General features: G+C 36.8%; 2 protein-coding genes across 4 annotated transcripts in view; one reads left to right on the top strand and one right to left on the bottom strand.

The window, feature by feature from the left end:
• LOC145977841 (mediator of RNA polymerase II transcription subunit 25-like) overlaps positions 1-511 on the top strand; it is a 74,611-nt gene extending 74,100 nt beyond the window's left edge. For 2 of the 3 annotated variants that reach the window (XM_083110166.1, XM_083110169.1), the window contains exon 15: positions 281-511. In XM_083110166.1, coding sequence (XP_082966292.1) covers positions 281-430 — 150 coding nt within the window. In that variant the 3' untranslated portion in view covers positions 431-511. The remainder of the gene's footprint in view (positions 1-280) is intronic. The other variant, XM_083110174.1, reaches the window with a different exon arrangement.
• A 6,100-nt stretch (positions 512-6,611) lies between these two features.
• Lamtor1 (Late endosomal/lysosomal adaptor, MAPK and MTOR activator 1) lies at positions 6,612-22,970 on the bottom strand. Its single transcript, XM_083110158.1, has 5 exons — positions 22,836-22,970; positions 16,852-16,928; positions 15,751-15,840; positions 13,471-13,681; positions 6,612-8,095 (listed from the first exon to the last, which is right to left on the bottom strand). Exons 1-5 carry the CDS (start codon positions 22,890-22,892, stop codon positions 8,003-8,005), a joined length of 528 nt encoding a protein of 175 aa, XP_082966284.1. The 5' UTR covers positions 22,893-22,970; the 3' UTR covers positions 6,612-8,002.
• Positions 22,971-24,124: the final 1,154 nt, after the last annotated feature.

Raw genomic sequence — 24,124 nt, 5'->3', positions numbered from 1 at the left:
CAGTGTCCATAGTGTCCATATAAAGCAGCTCTGGGTTTCACTCAGCCTTTAATGGATACCTGGAGCATGATGTCCCCACACCCTCTATGTGCCGTCATCGTATGGTGCAATACACAGGATATAGCTGTAGCTTTTTATGCTCTGTCCTATCTCGTCAAAAGTTCTTACTGCAAGTCCATAAAAAAGTGTATAGTTGGATTAGTTCTGTATTGTGCGGTGAGGCGAAATAAAATTTTAAATAAAGTTGAGTTATGTAGTAACACCAACTTATTTCTTTCAGCAGACACCTCCATTCCGGCAGCAGCTTCTCACTGTGCAGCAGCTGGGAGGTCCCAGGGCCCAGCTTAGCCAGCAACAAATGCAGAATGCTGGGGGCCAACAAGGCCAACAGCAATTTGATGATGTCCCATCTTTTGATATATTTCAGTGATTTGCTTTGTGTATATGTATTTATAAATTTCGAAAAGGTTACTTTGTATTTTATGGAGTAAATTTTAAAGCTGTGAAGATATATGTTTCTTGTGTATTTTTGTTACATTTTTACACGAGGGGGAATGGTGACAGAAAAGAGAATGTGCACAATGGTTTACTAACATCCTGACTCAGACTCCCTACTTCGTAGCATGTTACGATAAAGAAAACATAACTGACCTCCTTCATATTTTCTTTTATTCATTATCCAGTAGAAAATTTTGGCATGCCAAGAACTTGAACCCTTTGATTGGACATGTGATTAATCTGATTTATAAAAGCCTACTAGAACTTCGATTTTACGTTTTTCAGGGGACCAAGCTGAAAAAAAACTTAAAATGCAGGAAAATGTAAAATCAGGGAAATTTTTACAGCCTTTTTGCTCTATTGGGACCATGAATATTGAATGTATAATGCAGGAAAATATAAAACCAGGAAACTTAAAATCAGTGTTTCACTGTAGTATGTTGAAACTGGAATCGGAAGTGGTAAAATTCAGTTATTAAAACCAATTGCAATATTCAATTACTTCGAGAATGATGATCGTTGAGGACATATATATATATATATATATATAATAATAACCCACAGCTCTACAGCACCTTGAAGGGCCTTGGCTTACCTACCGACTGCTGGTCTCCCTCCCACACTGTTCCGCCGTCACCTTGTTGGAGCGTGGAGTTCTTAGACCAGTAAAGGGGGACGGGTGATCAGCCCGACGAACCCCCAGCCGTTTACTGTAGGTCTTCTCGACCGGGTTACGCTCACTCACTCGGAGCTTCCCAATTTCCTCACGATGGTGGGTTGCCACCGGCCCTATACGTAGGCCGAATAAATTCCGACCAGAGCCGGATTCGAACCTACGCCGTCCCGCAGCGAACGATCTCAAGACGAGTGAACGCCTTAACCCGCTCGACTACGGAGGAGGACATATATATATATATATATATATATATATATATATACAGGAAAAGTTCATTAATATGAGAGTGGATAATACTAAGTACCCTTTAATTCAAAATTCTTAACATTCTCCAGGCGATAAGATAGTTAATAAATGTCAGTACGGATAAATTTAATTGCTGATAATTTTTTATTTAAAGTTGTTTTCAAGACATCCCTGCAAAACTGCTTTCACCTAATTCGAAGTAGACACTTGCAGAAGCCAAGAAGAAATGATTGGATGCGTAGAGAACTTGGATGTTATTTTAAGTTTACTTTGACTTTCCTTGTCCTAAGGGCTGCCTGATAACTTGGAGAAGGCAGCCTTAGAGACTGACTGAACTTGCACTGCTTTTTAGTGTCAAGTCAATTGCAAGGCACCACTTTGGCAACAGTCGTAAGTGTCATGTGAGAAATATCTGATAAGATTGCAGGAATGTTCCAAAATACACACACATGGCACCCGGAAGTCTCGCACATCTGTCTAGCTCTGAACACTAGTGTCAGCAGTTTCACATGAGTGTGCAAAACCTAGCCTTGTAGCTGACAACTTCCTGATCCATGTATCACTTCCTAAGAAAGGAATACTGACAGATAAGCCATACAGGCCAACTATAGATCATTAACCCATAAATTAACATAATAGTAAATAATGATCTGCCCTTGATGCCTAAAATTAAACTTTCAAGCCCAAGACAATGAACTCATGGACAAGTTCTGAAAAAAGGGGGAGGGGTTGTCTGTCACCCCAGGAGAGAAAGAATTCCATGTTTTCAGTAGCAGGAATGGGTTAAATCACATTCTGTAAATGCCATTCTATTTGGACATGTTTTAAATTGTTGAAGCTGTGCTATTAAAATGCTCGTATGCCTTTCCTTATGCATGGTCCTCTCCAAATATCAGGTTGCTTGGGAAAAGAAAGATTCTAAACTGGTATCTTTGTTAGTGCTTTACAAACCTGTTCATAGTGTAAACAAATTGGAAAGTTGAGTGAAGGCACTTGGACGTGGGGGCAGTTCCACTTTAAGGAAGATAATACTCCTCCTGCCTCTCCCCCCCCCCCCCCTTTTGGGTAGCAGTAGAGAGAATAAGTGATTATTTAGGGAGCAGATTTTCAGGTGCTAAAAACTGACAAATAGTTTCATTCAAAATATAAATACTCACCAGGACATTAGTTGCTTCTTGTATTTTACAACAAAGCACATTTCCAAATTGTCTATTGAAAATGTATGAGGAATATTTCTGAACAATGACTTGTATTATGAAAACAACCTTTCCACATCACACTTAGTCACACATGGTGGTGTGAAGGTCTGTTGTGAACCTCTGTATTCCTGTCAGCTGCACACTCTTTACTCTCTCTTGCAATTTTGGTTAAACTAATAATTTAAAAAAAAAAATCCGTACAAATTGCTATGAGGAGCTCCCGTTCTTGCAGATGAAACTCTTGTCTTTGAAAAAACTACTCCCTGTTATTACAGGAAGTTCACATTGTAGAAAGCAAATCCATGTAAAAAATACACCAAGTCCACCTGAGGCAGCGAATTGGCCATGTGATAGTCTTGCCATAACTCCTGCAGTTAAAGTTGAGGAATAAATTTATTACACATCATCGACTACATATCTGGGCAATACAAGAATGCGTACTCTTACAATTTTCCTTGTTATTAATATTGCCTGATGAATATGTTAAGTATTTTTTAATTTGTCATGAACTCATGAACAAACTACTAGATTAAATATGAACAAACATTTTCAAAATAATAGTAATATTATGATTAACGTTTTCGTGTTTGGCTTTTCATCTTTGAAAGGTTTGTAACAAATGTAAACAAACAGATACAGGGAAGACAAAACTTGCTGCAAAGAAAAATTCCAAATGCGAGAGGGGAAGCGGGTAGCATCATTCACCAAAGTAATGGCACTTTGCTGGTATTATTTATTGCTCGCTGTATTGTTTGGGATGACTTACAATACGTAACATCCCACATCCAGTTTCGAAGTGGAACAAAGGAAACTTGACGTTTGATCCCTGTTGCACATTTATCAAAACGAGCAACTCAAGATTGCTGCCATGTCTTTCTCTGCAACAAAGATGATTCATTGTGAAGCAGATATTATTAGTGAATACTATCTTGATTAATATTGTGTAAATTTGTGCTCATTTTAATATTTGCAAAGGAGATCAATTGAATTGAATGATGTTAGTACGTTCGAAACTTAATTGTTGTTTCCACAGTAGACTTATTTTCAAGGAACACACTTACTGCAGTCACCTAATTTTGCCAATGAACATGTCCAGTTGGCACATGCAAGTTCCCATCCAGGAAGGCTAGATACACACACTGCTATAGATTAAATCATGGACTCCCTGAAGGAGAAAATGGGTCCGAACCATTGGGCAGTAAAATGAAACACTTGAAAGTGTCCAGCAGAGAAACTTGACAGTTTGTAAAAGAATTCCAGAGAGATGATTGTTGCTCATTATAGTAATATGCACATTTTATTGGCTAAATCCAAAGAACAATATATGGCATCTGCTAACGTTTCATTAAATGAAGTCATCCAAATGCTTTACATTGTTCAGATACATTTTTGTAACCTGGCTTGGTATTTCAGTATTGGGTGAGGCATTTCTGAAGCAGCAGCAGCTTTAAATTCATGAAGTGCATGCAGTTTATTGATGAATACAGTTCCTTGAGGTATCAACCAAGGAAGTATAGTGGAACCTCAACATCTCGAATTACTTCATAAGTCGAATTTTTTGTAATCCCCTTGAATTGTCCATAACACTCAATACAAATTTTACCTCAACAACAAATAAAACCTTGATAAGATGAATTTTTGTACAGTTTATGGGATGCCGTTCGAGCTCAATAACGAAGGTAGAGTATGAGTCAAAGTTAAATTCTAATCACCCCTATAACTCTTAAGTTTTAGTCGCACGGGCCTCAATAAGTTGAAGTGTAGGGTGTGCATGTACAATGTCAGGTGATCAACAATCGTGTCTGGACATACGTAGTGCCGACTTTCAGAAGTGTAAGCAAACTTTAGACTTCTATAACTCGAACCTTGTTAAGACCAAATCCTTGATACCTCGATTTTTTTCTTTTCCCCCTCAACTTTAAGAGTTATCAAGGTTCCACTGTAATCGCAAACAGAAAGGTCTGGTGAATGAGCAGGCCATGGCAAGTCACCATACTGGGAAAATGATGTGGTCAGCAAACATTTCTTTCATAGCCTCCATGTAAGCTTTTACTGTATGGACTGTAGATCCGTTGAAACCATAAATCTTGCGTGTTAATTCAACGTCTATACAGTTATGGCAACTTTTGCTACATGGAAACTATCATTATTACTGCATGGGCCTACCACACAAAAATACAGTGTAATGCATTCAAAATGAAGGGTTTTTTAGTGATGTCATAATTGGTATCCGACCAATAGTGGAAGGTTTGCTATTTACACAATGAATGAACCACATGGAAATGTACATTGTCACTCTTGAGCAGAACAATGTTAACATTAAAATACGAATAACACTGTTTTACTTTCGAGTAACAGTTGTCACTAGGGATGTGACGAAGCTGAAAATTTACCAATGCCGATGTACTCACCGATAATTTTTGGAACCGATGCCGATATTTAATCAATTCCAATACATAAGATTATTAAACAGAAACAGAAATGGGATGTTATTTTCAGCATGACAAAAATCCGTCTATTTCTCCTCACACCGAAGATGCTATGAAATTAGCGAAAATTTTGAATTTTTCTACTGTCCGGTGAGTGTTTCCTTTTACCTTCTTTGATATATATATATATATATATATATATATATATATATATATATATATATATATATATATATACATACATACATATATACACACACACACACTCAAGAGATGCGAATATACATTTGCATCTACAAAAGGTGGTTATGTTGACCTTTAACAACAACATGGATTCTCAAGAGATTTTACAGTAGTACACAAGCAGTTCTTTGAAATGCAAAATGAATTCCTGTTCTTAATGTTGGAAATTTACTGCTGCCAGATTCAACTTCAGAAGCATGAGTTTTGGAAGCACTTCAGGAAGTAACCTACTTCTTCTTATCGCAAATCTGTTCAGCAACACTGAATACTGATGCAGCAGGTATGCCCAAGTATTTTATCAATACTTGCTTCAGGTTTGAATACTCATTTTTGAATTTCCAATACAACAGCAGATCCTGGTTCAGCAATGTACGGTTTTATTTCCGATTTTGAGTTAGGTTGATCCTCTGAATGAGAGTTTGCAATAATTTTATTACAAAAACTCTACAATAATGATTAATCATAACCTAATTTTCAATAAATCTTACAAAACTAAAATATAAAACTTATAAGAAGGTAAAACTCTAGTATAATCTGTACCAGTCTAAATATCGGATTTTTGCCGATGCCGATTTTTATACATCTGTAATCGGCTTCGGCACATCCCTAGTTGCCACTCTTAAGAGTCAAAATAACAAAAGCACAATGCTGAGTTCCACAGCTACTGAATGCCATCAAGCATTGCTGCCAAATTACAACAATTGAAAAATGGTTTGGTTCCCTTGATAGACCCTGTTCTTTACATTTTTATAGAAATGAGCTTCACTGTCTCATCATTCTCTCATTCTTGGTGCTTCCCTGATGGCATACTGGTAATGATCTTGTAATTAAGGGCCCTGGTTTCAATCTCTGGTGGAGGCACTCCATTTAAAGTCCCAATTAGCCTATTTGAGCAGAAGGTCGACACACTTTTTCTCTTCCCATGCTTTTGGCCCTCCTTCAGTTCTTCCTTTGTAATGCATGTTAGAAACATGTGAAGTGTGTTCCAATTTACAAGGCTCTTTGTTCTTCACATTACTTACATTTCAGAATTCTATGATTTTGATGTGTAAGAAAAATTTACGCAAATATCCACATGTGACTGTTAGGCAACTTGGAAATGAATCTGAATGAACTAGTTCTAATGATAAAAATAAATCCTTTCCCACACATGAACCCAATACAAGAAATAATGTACGTTCCCTGTAACTTATACTTTCTAACACCATATGCTGAATAGAACATGCTCTTGCCTCTTGAAATCCTCAGAAATTTAAATGCCTGCATTCACATCGTTCCAAATAAGTGGAAAGTGCCAAATGAAAATTACAGCTTATCATCATAAAGGATGTATTTCACAGGGGAAAAATGACTACTACAAATTGTAAAATAAAAATTAAGAGTTTTAAGCAAACAGAAACTTGCCTTCTCTTTGGTAATATGTATCACGCACACAAAATGGGAAAAATATATCCTTAACAAGTAATTTAATGTTTAGTGTTTAGTATATATGTGTATTTTCCTTTCTACAGACATTTTTAAATATATAATTTTTATGTTCCCCACAGTTGTAAATATGTAGATCTGTACTGAAGCACTGCTAAAAACAAGAATGACTCACTATTTACAATATGAAGCTGGAGATTCCATATTTTAATCAAAATGATAGTGCATATTTCTAAGTACAATGTACAAATGCTTGCAGTTTGTCAACATTTCATTCATGATATCTTCTCTCAGCAGCCACATAAAAATCTTCATACAAATCTGACTTTCTTCTTGTATACATAGGTCACTTTGAAAACAGATACCACACAACATGCAAGAAACTGGCAGCACTGCTCCAGAATATTAATTCAATCACGGATTAAAATGAAACTCCACTTCTATATATAATCTAATCAGTTTGAGAACAGGTGTAGTATCTGTCTATACTACTGTTAAAAATATTATTTCTGGGCGGGTCAACACTTTCATCCGGCATTCACTTGCTATGATTAATTATAAAACATGGCACTTTGCAGTTAATTTATAATAAGTTTCACTTACAACTCTTGGCTTTCCATCAGCGAAGAAAATAAAACAGTGGAAGCCCTCAATAACCAGATGCAGTACACAACAGTCATAGTTTTTTTAACACCTGTGGCTATATCGGTGAGTGTGTGTTGCAAGAAGTTTTATTTCATAAGTAGATTGAATTAAATCTGACTAACAAACAAACGGTGGAAAGGTTTACAGTAGTAGTTGCATCATGTTAATTTCTTACAGAATACTTAGTTATACACTTACAAAAAACAGTGTTATCAAAATTATCACATGTACAAGTCTATATCACCATGATCTGTCATGGATGAATTGAAGGTTACATACTAACAGCATTGCGCTGATTCACAATTCATAATTATGTATATATATAAACTGATTTCTATTAAACATTTTATAATTTGTAATATTTTTTTTGGAGCTTTAGCACCTTTTATGTGCAGTTCCTAATAACAAATTCCTTACAATGGCCCCCAAAATACAACCACATGTATTATTTTACAATAAAAATATCAAAACTTGTTGCTTCTCCCCCCCATCAATACATCGCCTCATGAATTCCTTCAAACAGGAGCTTGAGCAAGTGGAACCATTCACACGTTGACAAGCAGGTCATACCATGTCCCAGACCTGGCACTTCACCTGCACACAAATATACAACTGTGACTGCTTCTAGTGGAAATAACAGGTCACGGAATTTGAAATGGTACAACTAAGTCTTCTTTATGTTCAACTTTTAGGTCAACTAATGCCTTATGTGCTCTATCTAGTGCCATAGAGATCTGAAAGAGAAAAAAAGTTTATCAGAAAACTAACATGAGATGAAAGAAATGAACCAGTCGACAGCTCCAGGTAGCTGGGATCAGTTCTTTATCAACACATTCCTAACACCACCTCATCAAATTCCTCACACTGGATTTATTCTTCTCTCTCAAAACAATCTTCTTGATAAACTCCTGTCTTGGATGTATCATAAGAAGTGACAAGCTGCAGTCAGAAAGTTAAAGTTAGGATAGGAAAGGTGAATGAGGCCTTTCACAGAAATGATTTTGCGGAGCATAGCACTGGCTATTAATAGCAAACATGGTGCTATTAAGAGGTACAGAAAATTGGACAGAAGCTTTAGAAATTGACTATGGTAAAGAATGAAGTGCGTGAAATTGGACAAAGAAATGAAGCTGCACTGAAGTGAGTCCGTGAGAAATGAGCAATGCTGGGAGTGTTGAAGAAGAGAAAAAACAAATTAGCTGGGGCTCTGACTAAGAAGGACAGGAAGAAGATATCAGGTGATAGATCAGGGTGTCCAAATTTCTTGACTTTTCATGACTTTTTTTTTTTTCATTTTTCTTAACATTTATTTAATCGCCTGCTACTTAGGTATACTTGGAAATTAAGAAAATAGATATTTTTATTCAATAAAAAAAAACTTAGGAGTAATATTAACAAATGAAAATTATATTAAAGAGGAAATAAAAAGTAAGCTTAATTCAGGAAATGCATGTTACTTCTCTCTTCATAAACTTTTGTCTTCTCGTTTAATATCTAAGAAACTAAAAGTTAAAATATACAAAACAGTAATTTTGCCTGTAGTATTATATGGATGCGAAACTTGTTCCCTTACATTGAAAGAGGAACATAAATTGAGAGTATTTGAAAATAAGATCCTTACGAAAATCTTTGGACCTAAAAGGGATGAGGAGACAGGTGAGTGGAGAAGGTTACATAATATAGAACTACAGAATTTGTATTCATGTCCAGATATTATTAGAATAATTAAATCAAGAAGACTTAGGTGGGCAGGCCACGTGGCACGAATGGGAGAGAAAAGAGGAGTTTACAGGATTCTTGTTGGGAAACCTGATGGTAAGAGACATGTAGAAAGGCCAAGACGAAGATGGAGGGACAACGTTGAGGTGGACCTAAGGGAAATAGGTAGGGATGGAAAAGAGTATATAGAACTTGCTCAAGATAGGGAAAAATGGAAGGCCTGTGTTGCTGCAGCCATGAACCTTTGGGTTTAAGAAGGCTAGAGAGTTAGTTAGTTAAAAAAAACTTACAAGGACGGTCAAGTTTAAGACTGAAGCTGTACTTTAACAAAAGATTTAGACTTGCTTGTAAAAATTAATGTTTCAGACTTCATCCTGGATGGGGAATGGCCACATTACTTTCTTTAAAATTTTTACAAAAGTCCATGCGTACAAGAATGTAATTCTTAAGAAATAAAGTAAACAAATCTTAACCACAACTCAACACAATTTCAGATTTCCAAATATTCAATATTATCAACTCCGAGTACAGGTATAAAACAATGTAAGTTCACTATACTGTAAAAAAATGGAAAAAAAATTCTTCACCACAAGCATAATTTTGTGACTTTCTTGACCTACCTGTTGATTTCTTGACTGGTACTGGTACATGGTTTGAAATTAGGGATTCTACAATGATATGCAGGATAAGTTGAAAAATTAGAAAGCCTGGAGGTTGCAGTGGAAAAAAAAAACTTGTCCATTTTTATCCACAACGAATGAGGCCTCTCCAATGGCATAGTGGTAGCATCGTTGCCTTGTAATCAAGGGGTCCCGAGATCGATACCTGGTGGAGGCACATAGTGGTTCGGATCCCACTTTAAACTGTAGGTCCAGTCCCCGATTAGCCTTACTGTGCATAAAGTAGACTTAAAACACTAACTCAATCCACAATGAATGAAGTGTAGTTGTGTATCATAAGTAGATTTATGCATAATGCAAAATCACAATTTCTTAGTACAACAAACAATTAACTTTTTGGTTATTTTACGTCACTTTTCTATCTTCTGGGTCAATTTCAATAATGGGACAAACAAAATGATACATCCATGCCACAACTGTTTCCCATGTTCACATTTGGTCTGAAGTTATGGATGGGATGCTCATTAAGTGTCACTGATGTTAATGTTTGGGTTTTATTAATAAAGAAATTAAGAAATACATTTCCCAGTCCAAAATATAAAATTAAACCAATTCTACTGTATATACTGGATGATTGATGTACATATTTATTCTCCATCCACTGTAAGAACAAAGTTAATGTAAACAAAACCATGTGAATTCTGACTCCTTTTTCTATTTGATGGTTCAGGTCTTATTGTGTCCATAAGTATGATGGTTGTAGTTGCACAGTTTATGACATAAGGTTCAACAACTTCACTACTAGTAGCTACGTTGAGGGGTGTGGCTTTATCGTGTACAGTGGGGTGCACAAGTATTCCTCGGCAAATTGTCCACGACTATTTTCATTGATTTTTGTCTTGAATCGTATATGTATTTTAAGGGATAGATGTTTACGTATATTGGTGCAGAGGTTTTCAGCAGCTTCTTCTGTGTCTTGTATCGATTCATGAAGCTCTCATTGCATAAAAACATGACGATGGACAATTTTTTTGGTAATACTTATGCATCCCACTGTACACTGCATTCCTATGTGCAACTGCCATTGAAATACCACACAAGCTATGTGTATTTGTTTACACTGACTTCATTCTTACGGTAAACAGAGATTAAAAATCAAATTATCCAAAATTCAATTTAACAAAAATCACTTTTCTTCTTCTCTTGGACTTCTACTTTTTCCTCTAATGTTAAGCTAGTATACATGCTGTGCTTTGACATTGCGAACAATGTACCCTGACTAATCACAACTGACAAGTGAGGACAGATAAGAAGACTTTGGCTAGCAGGGAAGAGGGTTCAAGAAGGAACACCTGCACACAAAAGGGGTGGGCAATACCATGCTATTGAAGAGAGAGAGTGGAGGTTGTATACTATAGGCCTCGCGCGATAACTTGAGCTCTGGGGAAAGGGAAATAGGAGGGAGCCATATGGGATTTGTCAAGAAAAAGGCAGGCTGGTGAACCAAAATTTCAATGTTGCCACGTATAGTTGCAAAAAAAAAAAAATTACCTGGTCGCTCAGTTTAGACTTAGATTTGCATAATTCGGCGAAAGATACGCATTGCGAAGCCAGGCAAGAAATGTGGGAGAAGCACAAGCCTCGTTTGCAAAGATACCCGCCGACCTCCGTGGCAGAGTGGTTAGCACAGCATGCTACGATGCCAGGAGTCCCGGGCTCGAATCCCAGTATGTGGATGGTAGTTTTTTTGTGAGTGTCCCTTCATCAATATCATCACATTATCACTCATCCTCATCTTTGCGATTAGCCAAGAGTGTCAAAAAAGCGAAGTAAAATAAACTAAATCAATCAGTCCAAGACCAATGCTACGATTGAAGCAAGCCCAAAAGAGAACCGCTGGCCACTCTTAAAAGGATTAAAAGGGATTTTCATGAAAAAGGGAAAGTTTTCAACTCCTGGGAAATGCAGAAAATGTGCAAGAAAAGCTATAATGGATAATTTCGATAAAGGGGTTATTAGAAGGCTTGTAAGAGATTCTTACGTTGTGGACAATACTGTACCTACAGGTTTAAAGAAGTTGAGAGAAAAAATCAATTTTGGATTTGGGGTCACATCAAGTAAATGTGGAATAACCAGACATTGTATTGCGTGTGGATATCTTGAGAGATAATCATGGCTGCCGAAACACTGAAGAGCCGTGAGGCTCTATTATTTTCATCGTATTTCGGGATGAAATAGATGAAAATCCCAGCACTCCACCATGTAACGCAATGTTAATACTGCGTTGGGATCGAACCAGAAACCCTGAGTTGCCTCTTGGGTGGTGTAGCTATTCATCATTTATCTTCCAGATGGTTATCACTCGCTTGGCCTAAATGTGAGATATGCAAGACGTTACGTTCAAAGGAATGGCAAAAGAATTTACATGTGCAATAAATGGATTTTGTACTCTCCACGACTGAACCTATATGGATGTAATTAGGAAAAGGACTTTACCTGCCCCTCATCCGGATGTTGGTTATTCCCACAGATTGTCCTCTCGATAATCTCAATTGTCACCATCACATATCTGACCATCCTGTCAGAACTCACTCTCCTCACACCCTTGCGCACTTAATCCCCGATACTGTCTACTCGTGAACTCTCAATTCCACAACAGCCTCTCAAGTCAATACCCTAACATTTTCCTAATTACTTATTCAGCATTCATTTCTCATCTTCCTGCTACATTAAGAATAATAGCAGACTTGTCACTTCTACCCAACCCTTGGGTCAATACGCTACACTATTTAGATCACACACACATAAACGAGCCTCCCAGATGGCATAGTGGTAACGTCATCACCTTGTAATAAAGGGGTCCCAGGTTCGATACCCGGTGGAGACACATGGTGGTTCAGATCCCACTTTAAACTAAAATTTAAACTTAAGAACAAATGAACAAACATCCTATGGTGCCAAAAAGTGGCAATGTGACAAAGACGTTGTAGGGCATCTATCACCAACATTCTGGTAACATTTATTAAATAGCAAGGAATTAGTGCGGTTGCAAACACTGCTTTTGAAGGGCAGATAATTTACTATGAGGGTTGTCATTGACTCCGCGGTAAACTCTAATACTTCCTCCCCAGAGCTCAAGTTGTGGCGTTGAGACTGATAGCACACAGAAACCTTCTCTTTCCTATGGCTGTCTCAGGAAAGCTCCTTTGAATTATGCAAATAAAAGGTATGAAAATTGGAATTACATATGAATTTTAACATTGGCTTCAATAGGAATAAACTTCTGTTCGAATTACTGAATAATTTGTTAGGGGATGTGGGGGCACGGCCCCATACACGCAATCTTGGCCATTTTGGAGGTGACGTGATCAGCACCGCACTCTGGCTCCCTTTACCCCCCCCCCCCCACCTCCAGGTACCCATTGATTTGAGGCTGGGTGAGCCCCCAGAGACACTTTATGCGGGACAAGGCTGCAAAAATTTTAAGATCACCCACCCCTGGAATCGAACCAACTTTCCAAGTTCGATTTAAAAAGAGTCCACCACAAATATGTAATTTCTCTTCCCTGATGTATAAAAAAATCAAAATTGATCCCGAAAGCCTGTAATTAAGCCAACCTACACTGTACAGGAATATCTCTAAATTTCAACATTGTATTTACCTCTCGATGTTAGCAAGGGAAAGAGCAAATAAAGATAATAGACATGAACATTATACTGATCTCTCAATGTTATTACAGGGAATGTGCAAACAAGTATAATATACTTACAATATGCAGGTCCCCAAGTGCATAAGGCTCAGCTGCCAAAGTCTTTTCTGGAGCAGGAATGTCCACCAATAGACACTGCTGATGTGGCTGCTGGCTCCATCTAGCAAAAGACGACATGCTGTGCAACTTCTGTGAGTACTGCTTCACACGCTCCAAATACTCGTGATGTTGCAGATTATGAGAGTCTAATGCAGCTACATCTATCACACTACTGGTTGAAATGATAATGAAATGTACGTTAGATATGATTCGAAAATGGAAAAACAAAATGTAGAAAATTATATAAAATTTCACAATGATAGCATAAATCCATATTTTGAAGTTAAAATTTGGACAATTTCAAGACCAAAAATTAAATGGGGGTATGCAATTTTAAATCTGAAAAATTCATATTAAGATAACATAATGCTAATTTAATATTTACTTCAGAGCAAAAGTAAGGGAGACTGGGACACATTTGAATTTCCCCGAAAAGCAAAGAAATTGTGTGGAGTTGATAGCAGTGGTAGTAGAAGACAGCCCAGAAGATGCCCTGTCAGCCGGTAGTCAGACCATTCATCAGTTCCTAAACATTTAGGGTGATATGATGTGTCTAAACATAATTCCTCTCGTCAAAAGTTGCAAGATGATAACAACCATGTAGATGGCCCAGAAGTGTCTTTGGTTATAGAATATTATTGCTTATAGATAAGTTTGTGTGCTACTATTGTGAAATGTATGTAAAATCTATTAGCTTTTCCCCATGATGAATTGGTCTGTCATAGCCCTGTGGGGCAGATTTGAACAGCACTCTTGGGGTACATTTGAACAAAGATCAAAGTTTCCGTAAGTTCATCATAAAAATTTTAACTAATGCATTTCACGGGATTTTAAATGGTGAACAGTCCATGTAAAAGTTCATGGATGGCAAGAACTCTGTTTACAACATTTCTTGAATATGTTCAGAAACTTGCTAGATGTAGCAAACTATTTTACTAATGGGTAACCACAAAAGCCATTGCATTCTTCCTATTCTGTTTGCACAAGAGAATGGAATAGTTCCAGTAACATTTTCTCCTCAGTGAATGCAAAGAATCCAGCCACTATGTGTTGGCCTGATGGAACTTTCTAAGGGAAAACTACTAGTGGCACAAAACGACTGCAGCCGGCCCCCATGGTGAAGTGGTTAGCACATCGCGCTACGATGCCAGGGATCCCGGGTTCGAATCCTGGCCTGGGGATGGATGTTTGTGAGTGTCCATTCATCAACTTCATCATATCATCACTCATTCCCATCTTCGCAAATTAGCCAAAAGTGGCACAAAAAGCGAAGTAAAATAAACCAAATCAAATCAAAACAAATAAAAATAAATAAAACGACTGGATGATAGCCAATCCTGGAAAATGCATCACGATTCACGATCTGGCATCTTTCAGAAACACAATCGATTTAACTTCATTTGCGACGAAGAATATTACATTGGCATTTACAGAGCACGAGATATGGCTATTCTCTAAAGATTTCGAGCTATCGTCTACAGCTAAAACCAACACAAAGGTGACGATCATTTAAAATAATAGTACATATTTAGTATTAAAAATTTGTTTTCCAATAAGATTAATAAAAACAAGACATTAGCCCCATCTAGTTCGCTGCACTTTTTGACACTCTGTGCAGTGCAGGTGTATTCCAGTGTCAGGGTGGTGCAAGGAAATGACGTTCAACCAAGTCGACGGAAAGCGTTGTTCAAGTTCAGAAGATTCAACGAATGCCTGTCTGCTACTTTAAACGTTAATTTGATTAGTTAGCACTCTCCACGTGACCATACACCACACATACACCGGTCCAGAAGGTAGTGCAAACGGTGCAGACACCACATACGCTACTTGACTCCAAATCAACAAACTAGATGACTCGGTGTTGCAGCAAAGAGAGTCAAAATGTGCAGCAAACTAGACGGGGCTATTGTTTAAAACTGCCCCATGAATGTTCAAATATCTTTCTTGCATGAGGCAGATTTGAACATATTACCGATATTTTGTTTAATGCATTTAACTTGCAAAATAAATTTTGATTTTTGTGACGACTGCTTTTGTTTATTTTTCTATTAAAAAGTAATAACACAATTTTGACTATGAAATAAATCAATAAAATTTGTAATGCTCAAATGTGCCTAAGCCTCCCCTACACTCTACAATTTCATAGTTTAATTTCAATTGGAAAGAAAGTAATAACTGTAAATTTGACAATGAATGAAATTGATTATTTTTACATTTGGTTACAAAACTATGTGTACTTACTTAGCAGTTTCATGCAAAATTCTATTCAGTGCTGATTGCTCATCTGTCTTCTTTGGTAACGAATTTGGGTAGCGAGCAATAAAGTCATCACTGTAATGGATAAAAAAAAATACAAGATTGCATTAAAAGAATATACACTACAAAAATCCTATAGTTTTGACTTGAAATGTTTAAATCTATATTTGCATATGAAGCAGATTGGTCTAAGAACTAATTATGTAACGATTTTCACAAGCTGTACAAGAGAATTAGGAATGCATTTAGAATGTTGGAGATGAGTGCAGAAATAAGCTTGAAGTTTGGATGCTAAATTGCAAAGATTATTTTGGGATTTTCTTTTGTACGGATAATATATGCATATTCTTGACAGGAACAGGTGTAAATACTAAGGTAACCAAAGGTACCTACTCTAAATACCACAACACTGTGTGTTTATGGTGCACTTATCATTGTTCATCTAATCGATTCATGCAAGCATATAAAAGTGAAATCAAAAATCTTTATGCACAAAATATGCTCAGTATGTTCTTACATATATGCATAACACTCAAGTCAGGTAAAAATTTTAGGGGGATATTTCCCCGTGCACACTGATGCACCCAACGATTTTAATTCATTCAAAACTGTAGGGAAATTATTCATCACAAATCTTAATTACTTTCTATAATGAAAGGCAAAGTTCTAGATTTGAATAAGAAAAAAAAACATTCACAGAATAGATGACAATATCAGTACAACTCACAGAATGGTAAAAAAAAAATGTGAATGAAAACAGAAATGGACAAATTTGCCAACTCTTATTTTTGTGCATAACTATAATTTTATAGTCTTTTTTTGTTCCTTCAGAGGCATTCTCCTGTTTTTAAACTTTTTTGCAAGTATTTACGATTATTCAAAATGTCATATAACTATTATATAATCTCATTAGTGTAACTGCATAACCCACAAGAAAAGAACTGCAGAATGTAATGAGAACCAAAATAACTGATCAACCAATACACACTTTCTACTTCTGCAAAAATAATAAAAGGAAAACATTTATTGTGTTTTAATTACCAGACAAACCGACTTGTCAACAAATTCATTTCATTAGTTATTTACCTGTGGTCTCTCTGAATAGCTGTACTATTGCTTACAGGATCAACCAACAGACGTGTTCTCTCATTAACCTCTCCAACCTGTGGAGAGAAAAAAAAACTTGAGACAAAAGTAATATACTTTACAGGAACTTTCGGGGAGATTTCACATTGAAGAGACGAGTGACATGCATCAATTGAGGATTTCACCAATCGAATGCAGGCTTGTGTGGCCTGTCATGCGCCTACAGTGTGAAACGTTACTGTTGACTGTTTCATCCCCAAGCAACCTGTGTCACGTTTGGCTTCAGTCTGAAATTTTCCTCAAACTAAACTGACACACATCACTTGGAAACAAGCCTTCAGAAATAAATGCAACCTTTCATACAGAAAAGCAACACATGCTATTTGTCACTTGGACTAGGCTGTGTCATCAATGGTGTGCATCATGTCCCATCGGTGTGTTTAGTCGCGCATGCACAGTAAATGCTTTTTTGCAGACTGGAAAGGACTGTGTTGCTTGTCACTTTCGTGTGAAACCAACGTGTTGGATCCTGTTGTTTGACACTTTCATTGGGTAGTACAATTAATGCAGAGTTAATAAATTGTAGTTCATTTCTGATCTGGCAATGAATAGGACTGCTGCCCTATCTGCTCATTTGTTATTGCAAGTAGTGACTAGGTTTTTCATCTTTGGAATTAGAAATGATAATTTATGTCTAATTGCAATAGTTAGGTTTCATGGTGTTAATATTTTTTTAACCCTTTGTCGCACTTTCTCACATGCTCCACTTTACATCTTACACAGATGGTTATCAAGAACTTTTCCTTTTACAAAGGATGAGGAGGAATCCACAAAAATGTATTACATATGATATATGTGTGTTATACAACACATGACACCCTGTAACAATTTAAAGAGCCTATGTACTCGATCACAGTAATAGTGCACCAAACTATTCTTTATGCATCGTGATCTTTACAATAAAAATACCTGTAAATTTTTGTGATGTACTGTCTGATTTATTTCTTCCTTACTGTAACATACAACTCTGCAAATGTGTAGACATAGTCTATCGAGGCCTTGCACTATAGGACTAATGAAAGAGCATCATGGTTAAAAATATGATTATTATCATTCATTGAATTAAAAAAAATATGTGAGTGGACAATGTAATGCAACACACAAGAAATAGACATAACACTTAAAATTCTTCTCGCATTTGTGGTTAATGACCAAGAATTTCTAATTAGGAGTGGCTCTAAATAAAGCCTTACATGAAAGACTTGTCGCCCATTCGGAGCACATGCTATTGAAATTATCGAAAAGAAAGCATCAAGGTACAGAATGCTATTTATTTCTATTCTGTGTGGGAGGGGGGAGACAAAGTGATGTGGAAATTATAAACACATGATTATGAGTTGCAAAAAGCATAGGTGGAACAATCTTGTCTGTATTTATTTAATTGCATTTGTACAATCAAGAATAATATATATTTCTACAGCAGTGATGAATGTGATAATAAATTGAACTTGACAATCAACCGTAAAATATATTTTGTGTTCATCTTAAATTGTCCCCGAGATAAACAAAATGAAAAATGGCCCAAATTACTTAAGATTTTGTTCAATATATGCTTTTGTGGTTAGGTTAGGCAGGTCAGGTTTGGTTCTCTTAGCATTAAAATAAAGTCCCTACTAAGATTCCAAGGTAAAATTTTTCACATTTACAGGAGAAAGTACTTACGGAACTGAGTTTCTGTAGACTTTAGGAAGATCATGGAAGTGTTTTCTCCCTTAGTTCAATTTATCCGGCAGGTAAATCATGTATTTTTCGACGTTAATGTCTCTCCGATGCACAAAAGCTCTTGCCGCCATTACCTTCCACTAAGTGGATCAGATGTTCCATGCGTTTCATGACGTAACCCCTGGTTAGTGTTTCCAACCACGTGGTTTTGCAGCTGATGTTCAATAACAATTTTAACTGTGTTTGCCTTACCTAAGCTAACCTAACCTTGCCGTGCATGGTTCGTGGGGTTATTGAATGGTTTTTGGGGCTATCCGTGCATGGTTCGTGATACTAGGTATTTTTCGGTCAAGAAGGTTGGAAACACTGCATGGACAATGCTAGTCAACCTGTCAACACCATATTGCATGTTACCGAAGGGAAAAACAACGAACAATAATTACTCGATATGTCGAAAATAGGTAATATTTTCGTTTAAAAAGCAAAATTCTATCTTCAACAATCCTTTGCAATGCAGAATACGTAAGTACGAATATGAAAAATCACAGAATGAACAAGTTATAGATGTTTAGCGGAGATTGGAATTTTAATGATTGCGATTTACTTCTACATTCATTCCCACTAGCCTACGATATTTACTGTCGCGTGTCAATGTAGAATACCTTGTCTATGGGAAGCACGCATGCTTGCATAATGTAGTTTTTGGTAACAGTTTCATATATTGGAGACACATTTCTTCATTTTTCCATAAGAAACTACTTACGGAAATGAGTTGCTCTAAGGTTTCCAACGTTCGTCGAGGTATTTTCTTTTATCGTGGAATCTATTTGACCGGGAAATCATATATTTTTCAAAAGAAATACCTCACCGACGAACAATTGGCATTGTTTTCCCTATGTGAACCGGATGCTGCATACGCTTGATGATGTAACCCCCTGTCGGTGTTTCCAACCCGCTTTTTTTAACTATGCTTGCCTAACCTAACCAAATCTAACCTTATCGGAATGGTTTGTGGGGCTATCCGTCAGTAAACCGTGCATAATGTACAATTTGCACACGTGACAAACACGATAGTAGGTATTTTTTGGTGAAGAAGGTTGGAAACACTGCATACCCACTACAGTAGTCAAGTTTTGCCCGCCATATTGTGTGTTAAGGAAGCGAAAAAAGGAATAAAAATTACTCTCTATGTGAAAAATTGTGTTTGTTTTCGTGTAACAAGCATAATGGCACCTTGAACAATGCTGCGCAATACACAATTGGGTAATTATGCGATATCACCCAACCACCTCTCACTCGTTTATTTCGTTAATTTTAGCATTGATACTTACCTATTCTGCATTGCGGAAGATTCTTTAAGGTGAAGTTATGCCATTTTCCATAAAATAGTGTCAACTTTTCATATTACGAGTCATTATTTGTCTTCCTTGTTCCACTTGGGTAACATACAATATGGCATGCATTCGTCATGGATCGTCACGCATCGTGCTTGTGTTTCGTCGATTTGGAGTGGGTATGCAGGGTTTCAACCTTCCTAACTGAAAAATACCTACTTTCGTGTTCATTATGTCATCACAAACCATTGACGGATAGCCCCAAAAAACCATTCACGATAGCCCCACAAACTATTGATGGATAGCCCCAAAAATTATTCACGATAGCCCCATGAACCATTGACGGATAGCCCAAAAAACCATTCATGATAGCCCCACAAACCATTGACGGATAGCCCCATGAACCACTGATGGATAGCTCCAAAAACCACTGACGGATAGTCCCAAAAACCATTCACGATAGCCCCCACGGACCATTTCCGGCAAGGTTAGGTTAGGTTAGCATAGTTAAAAAAAATATCGTAAAAAAGGCACGTCTGGAAACACTGGCGAGACCACGTTACTTTCGACGCTCGCGCCATCTGCAGGTACATAATAGAAACAACAGCATAATGTTGTCGCTTTACAGAAAATTATTTCTTGTTCTGGAGCATAGTTTTTAGTTTCTGCGAAAGAAAATACCTCTAAGAACTTCAACAATGCTACAGAAACTGATTTCAGTAAGTAGTTTCTCGTGTAAATTTGAAGAAATCCATTCGGGCGATATCGCATTTTTACCCACAATTGGTAAGTATGAACCATGCGAAACACACAATATCCAATTTTAATGTCTCTCCGATCTATAAAACTGGTACCTAATTTTTAAGTTGTTCTTTTTCAACGATAAATAACTTTCTTTCGAATCCAAACAGTGCTCATTACTTCAAGGAAGATTCAAATTTCGTGTGACGATGACTTCCAAAATTTTACGATAATTAGTCTTTCTGCTAAGATAATTAAAAAAAATCATAAAACAATCTGAACCATTACCTGAAAAACAACTACATATATATCTGTGGAAATTATATTGTATGAAATGGTTTTATGTCATTATGATTAAATAGTTTCTCTGGTGTCTCATCTTCCATTTAGACTCTAATACCCAGAAATGTAATCACTATACTTTTGACAGTAACGATTAGATAAGCCGGAGACACATTTCTTGAAATTTACAGGAGAAAAGACGAGGAAGTACTCACAGAATTGAGTTCATGTGGACTTTCTGAAGCCGGGGAAATTGTTTTTTTGAATCGTGCAACTTATTTGGCCTGTAAGTAAGGTATTTTTTGTCATTCACCGTCGACTATGTGAATCAAATGTTCCGTGCGTTCGGTTATGTAGCAACCACGCGGTAGTTTGACAAGATGACGTGTCTAGGTAGTGTTGTGAAAATGTGCCCAGATATTGAAGACCCACGAGATTTTTTAATTGAACATGGAATTGTGAAGGAAGAAATGGAATGTCCTAAATGTTCTAGTATATGTAAGCTACACATTGCATGGGATGGGAAGTGGCTCTAGATGTGTACGAAAGTTATTATTTTTTTTTTCTTTAAATTTATTTTTCTAAATTTTCCTAACCTAAACTTCCGTGAATGGTTTGTGGAACAATTTTCGATTAAAAAAGTTTCGTGAATAGCCTGTGCGGTACTTGTTTACTATCCTTCGGACACATCTATTTATTTTTACAGAAGAAACTACTTACCGTAATACGTTCCTGTAGCATTGTCGAACATCGAGAAGGTGTTTTGTGTGATGTGGGAATGTTTCATAGCTGAAATTCATGTTGTTAGTTGAAAATTCATTCTCCGACGGAGAATAGCTAGCCCCACGAACCATTGGCACGTGGATAGGTTAGTTCTGTTAGGTTAGGAAACATAGTTAAAATTTGGTGTCGTGTTAGTATCAGGATATAGAAATTGGAAATAATTGCGAACCATTGGCGCGTGGTAAGGTTGGTTCGTCTCAGGCAAGCGAAAAGGCCTATCAGAAAGACGTACTGGTAATGTGAAAAATTGCAATTAATTTCATCAAAACAACGTTGATACACCTTCAGGAATGTTCCGCGAAGCAGATACGTAAGTACGAATGTCAAAAATTGACGAAACGAAAAAATTAGAGGTGTCCGAAGGATAGTAAATTTTTACCGAGGTAAGTAGAAATGATTTTTATTTGAAAATAAACGAGTTAAATGTGTCTCCGGCATATCTAACTGGTACCCTTTTGACTACCATACATCTTTCTTTGGAGAGAAAATTATTTCGTTATTCTATTTAACTCTTTTTCTTGTCGTACACACTGCCACCTTTTGGTAAAATGTGAATGACAAATATATCTTTGATCGTGTGCAGGTGCAACTTCAGACATTTCAAGATTTGCAATAAGAACGTTGTTCAACGAATTTCAATTGTCGATTTTGTTGGGTCGTGAATGCAAAGTTTCAATGAAAAATTGAATCGGCTTTAGTGTTTTCATTTTTCCTCACTACGTGCAGTTAGGAAAGTGAGTGATAAATACGCATATATGTTGAATAGCACAAATAGCCTATTGCTAGAAGCACATGGTAGGAATCGTGAATTTCTTGAAATAGAAAATCAACAATAATCTAATTCAATTTCTGTACGTTCAATACCGGCATGACATTTCTATGACAAATAAGAAATAGTATTTTACTGTCATATCCTTTCAGATTTGTGAAACATGAAATGTCACTTCACTGAACATTAATAATTTTGTCAGGACAGTCTACGTTTTACTCGCATATTGTTCAATTACGTTGTATAATTTGTATTTGGGCATATTAATGTCTGCTGAGGAAAATTATTACATGCGATCCTCTACACTTAACACTTCCTAGTGTTAAATGATGCGACACTACGTGGAAAATTACCTGCGAAGAATCATCTTCTTTGCAACTAAAACAACAACCCATCGCACAATAATACATTAAAGCATTACAACGATGACAACACCAAACTATCAACCACCCACGAATGCATCATATGATCTCAAATCGATTGTCAGCTGTTTCAGTGTTGGTTCTCGTCTGCCTTATCGCACAACACTTCTGCAAACTTTCGTTCTGACGTCACGAGAGACTGGTATTTTTAGGCTAAATGCACAAGTTGTTAGATTAGGCAAGCTAGGTTTAGTTATCTTAGCATAAATAATAAATTTGCAGTGTATTTATGCTAATAGAACCAAACCTAACAGACCTAACCTAACAACGTAGGCATTCCTCGTCTGACGTCAGAACACAAGGTTGCAGAAGTGTTGATAAATCTTTAATACGAGAGAAGCAATTCTAGATATACTGAATAGTGAATATTGAATAATGTCTCTCAATACAAAATACAACCATCTCCGACTTGTTCAACCAACATAACAGCGATTTGCCACTATCGTACAGTGGGATGCACAAGTATTGCTCGGCAAATTGTCCACGACTTTTTCATTAGTTTTCCCTTGCATCATAAGGACTGTATTTTTACGTATACATGTGCAGAGCAACTTGTTTGGCGTTCTGTTTCAATTAATGAAGCTCTTATTGTGTAAACGTAGAAGGTAGTTTGATTGATTTTACTTCGCTTTTTGTGCCACTTTTGGCTAATTTGCGAAGATGGGGATGAGTGATGATATGCTGAAATTGATGAATGGACCTTCACAAACATCCATGCCCAGACCGGGATTCGAACCCGGGAAACCTGGCGTCGTAACGCGATGTACTAACCACTCCGCCGCGGGGCCGGCTGTAAATCAAGAAGAATAAGCCCACAATTTGTTTAGTAATACTTATGCATCCTACTGTACTACTATTTCCAACACTCCAACCATCAGCGCCATCTTTTCCTTATGCTCACTGGTCTTCCAGTACTCTCGCCTCACTAGAAAAAAATATAACTTGGCTGTGCTAGTACCTCTACCAATAAAATCACGTTAAATCAAGGTGCTTTACACTAAATGCGAAATCTTGGTGAAATATGAAACAGAAATGTGTAAATATGCGCTTTATATCAAGGATAATGACGTCTATCTGCAGTTATTATTTATTTCGTTTTTTCTCCTCATAAACTCTTTATGGTGAGTATACTCTTTTTTTCCTTCACATTATGCTAAAACATAACACTGTCCTATTCCCTGTCTGGTGGAACTAAAAGTTTCCACTACTTAAGTTTTCTG

This window comes from Lepisma saccharinum, chromosome 1, assembly GCF_977018435.1.
Source record: "Lepisma saccharinum chromosome 1, izLepSacc3.1, whole genome shotgun sequence".
Lineage (NCBI taxonomy): Eukaryota > Metazoa > Arthropoda > Insecta > Zygentoma > Lepismatidae > Lepisma > Lepisma saccharinum.
Note: the sequence above shows the minus strand (reverse complement) of the source record. Positions and strands in the feature narration are given on the sequence as shown.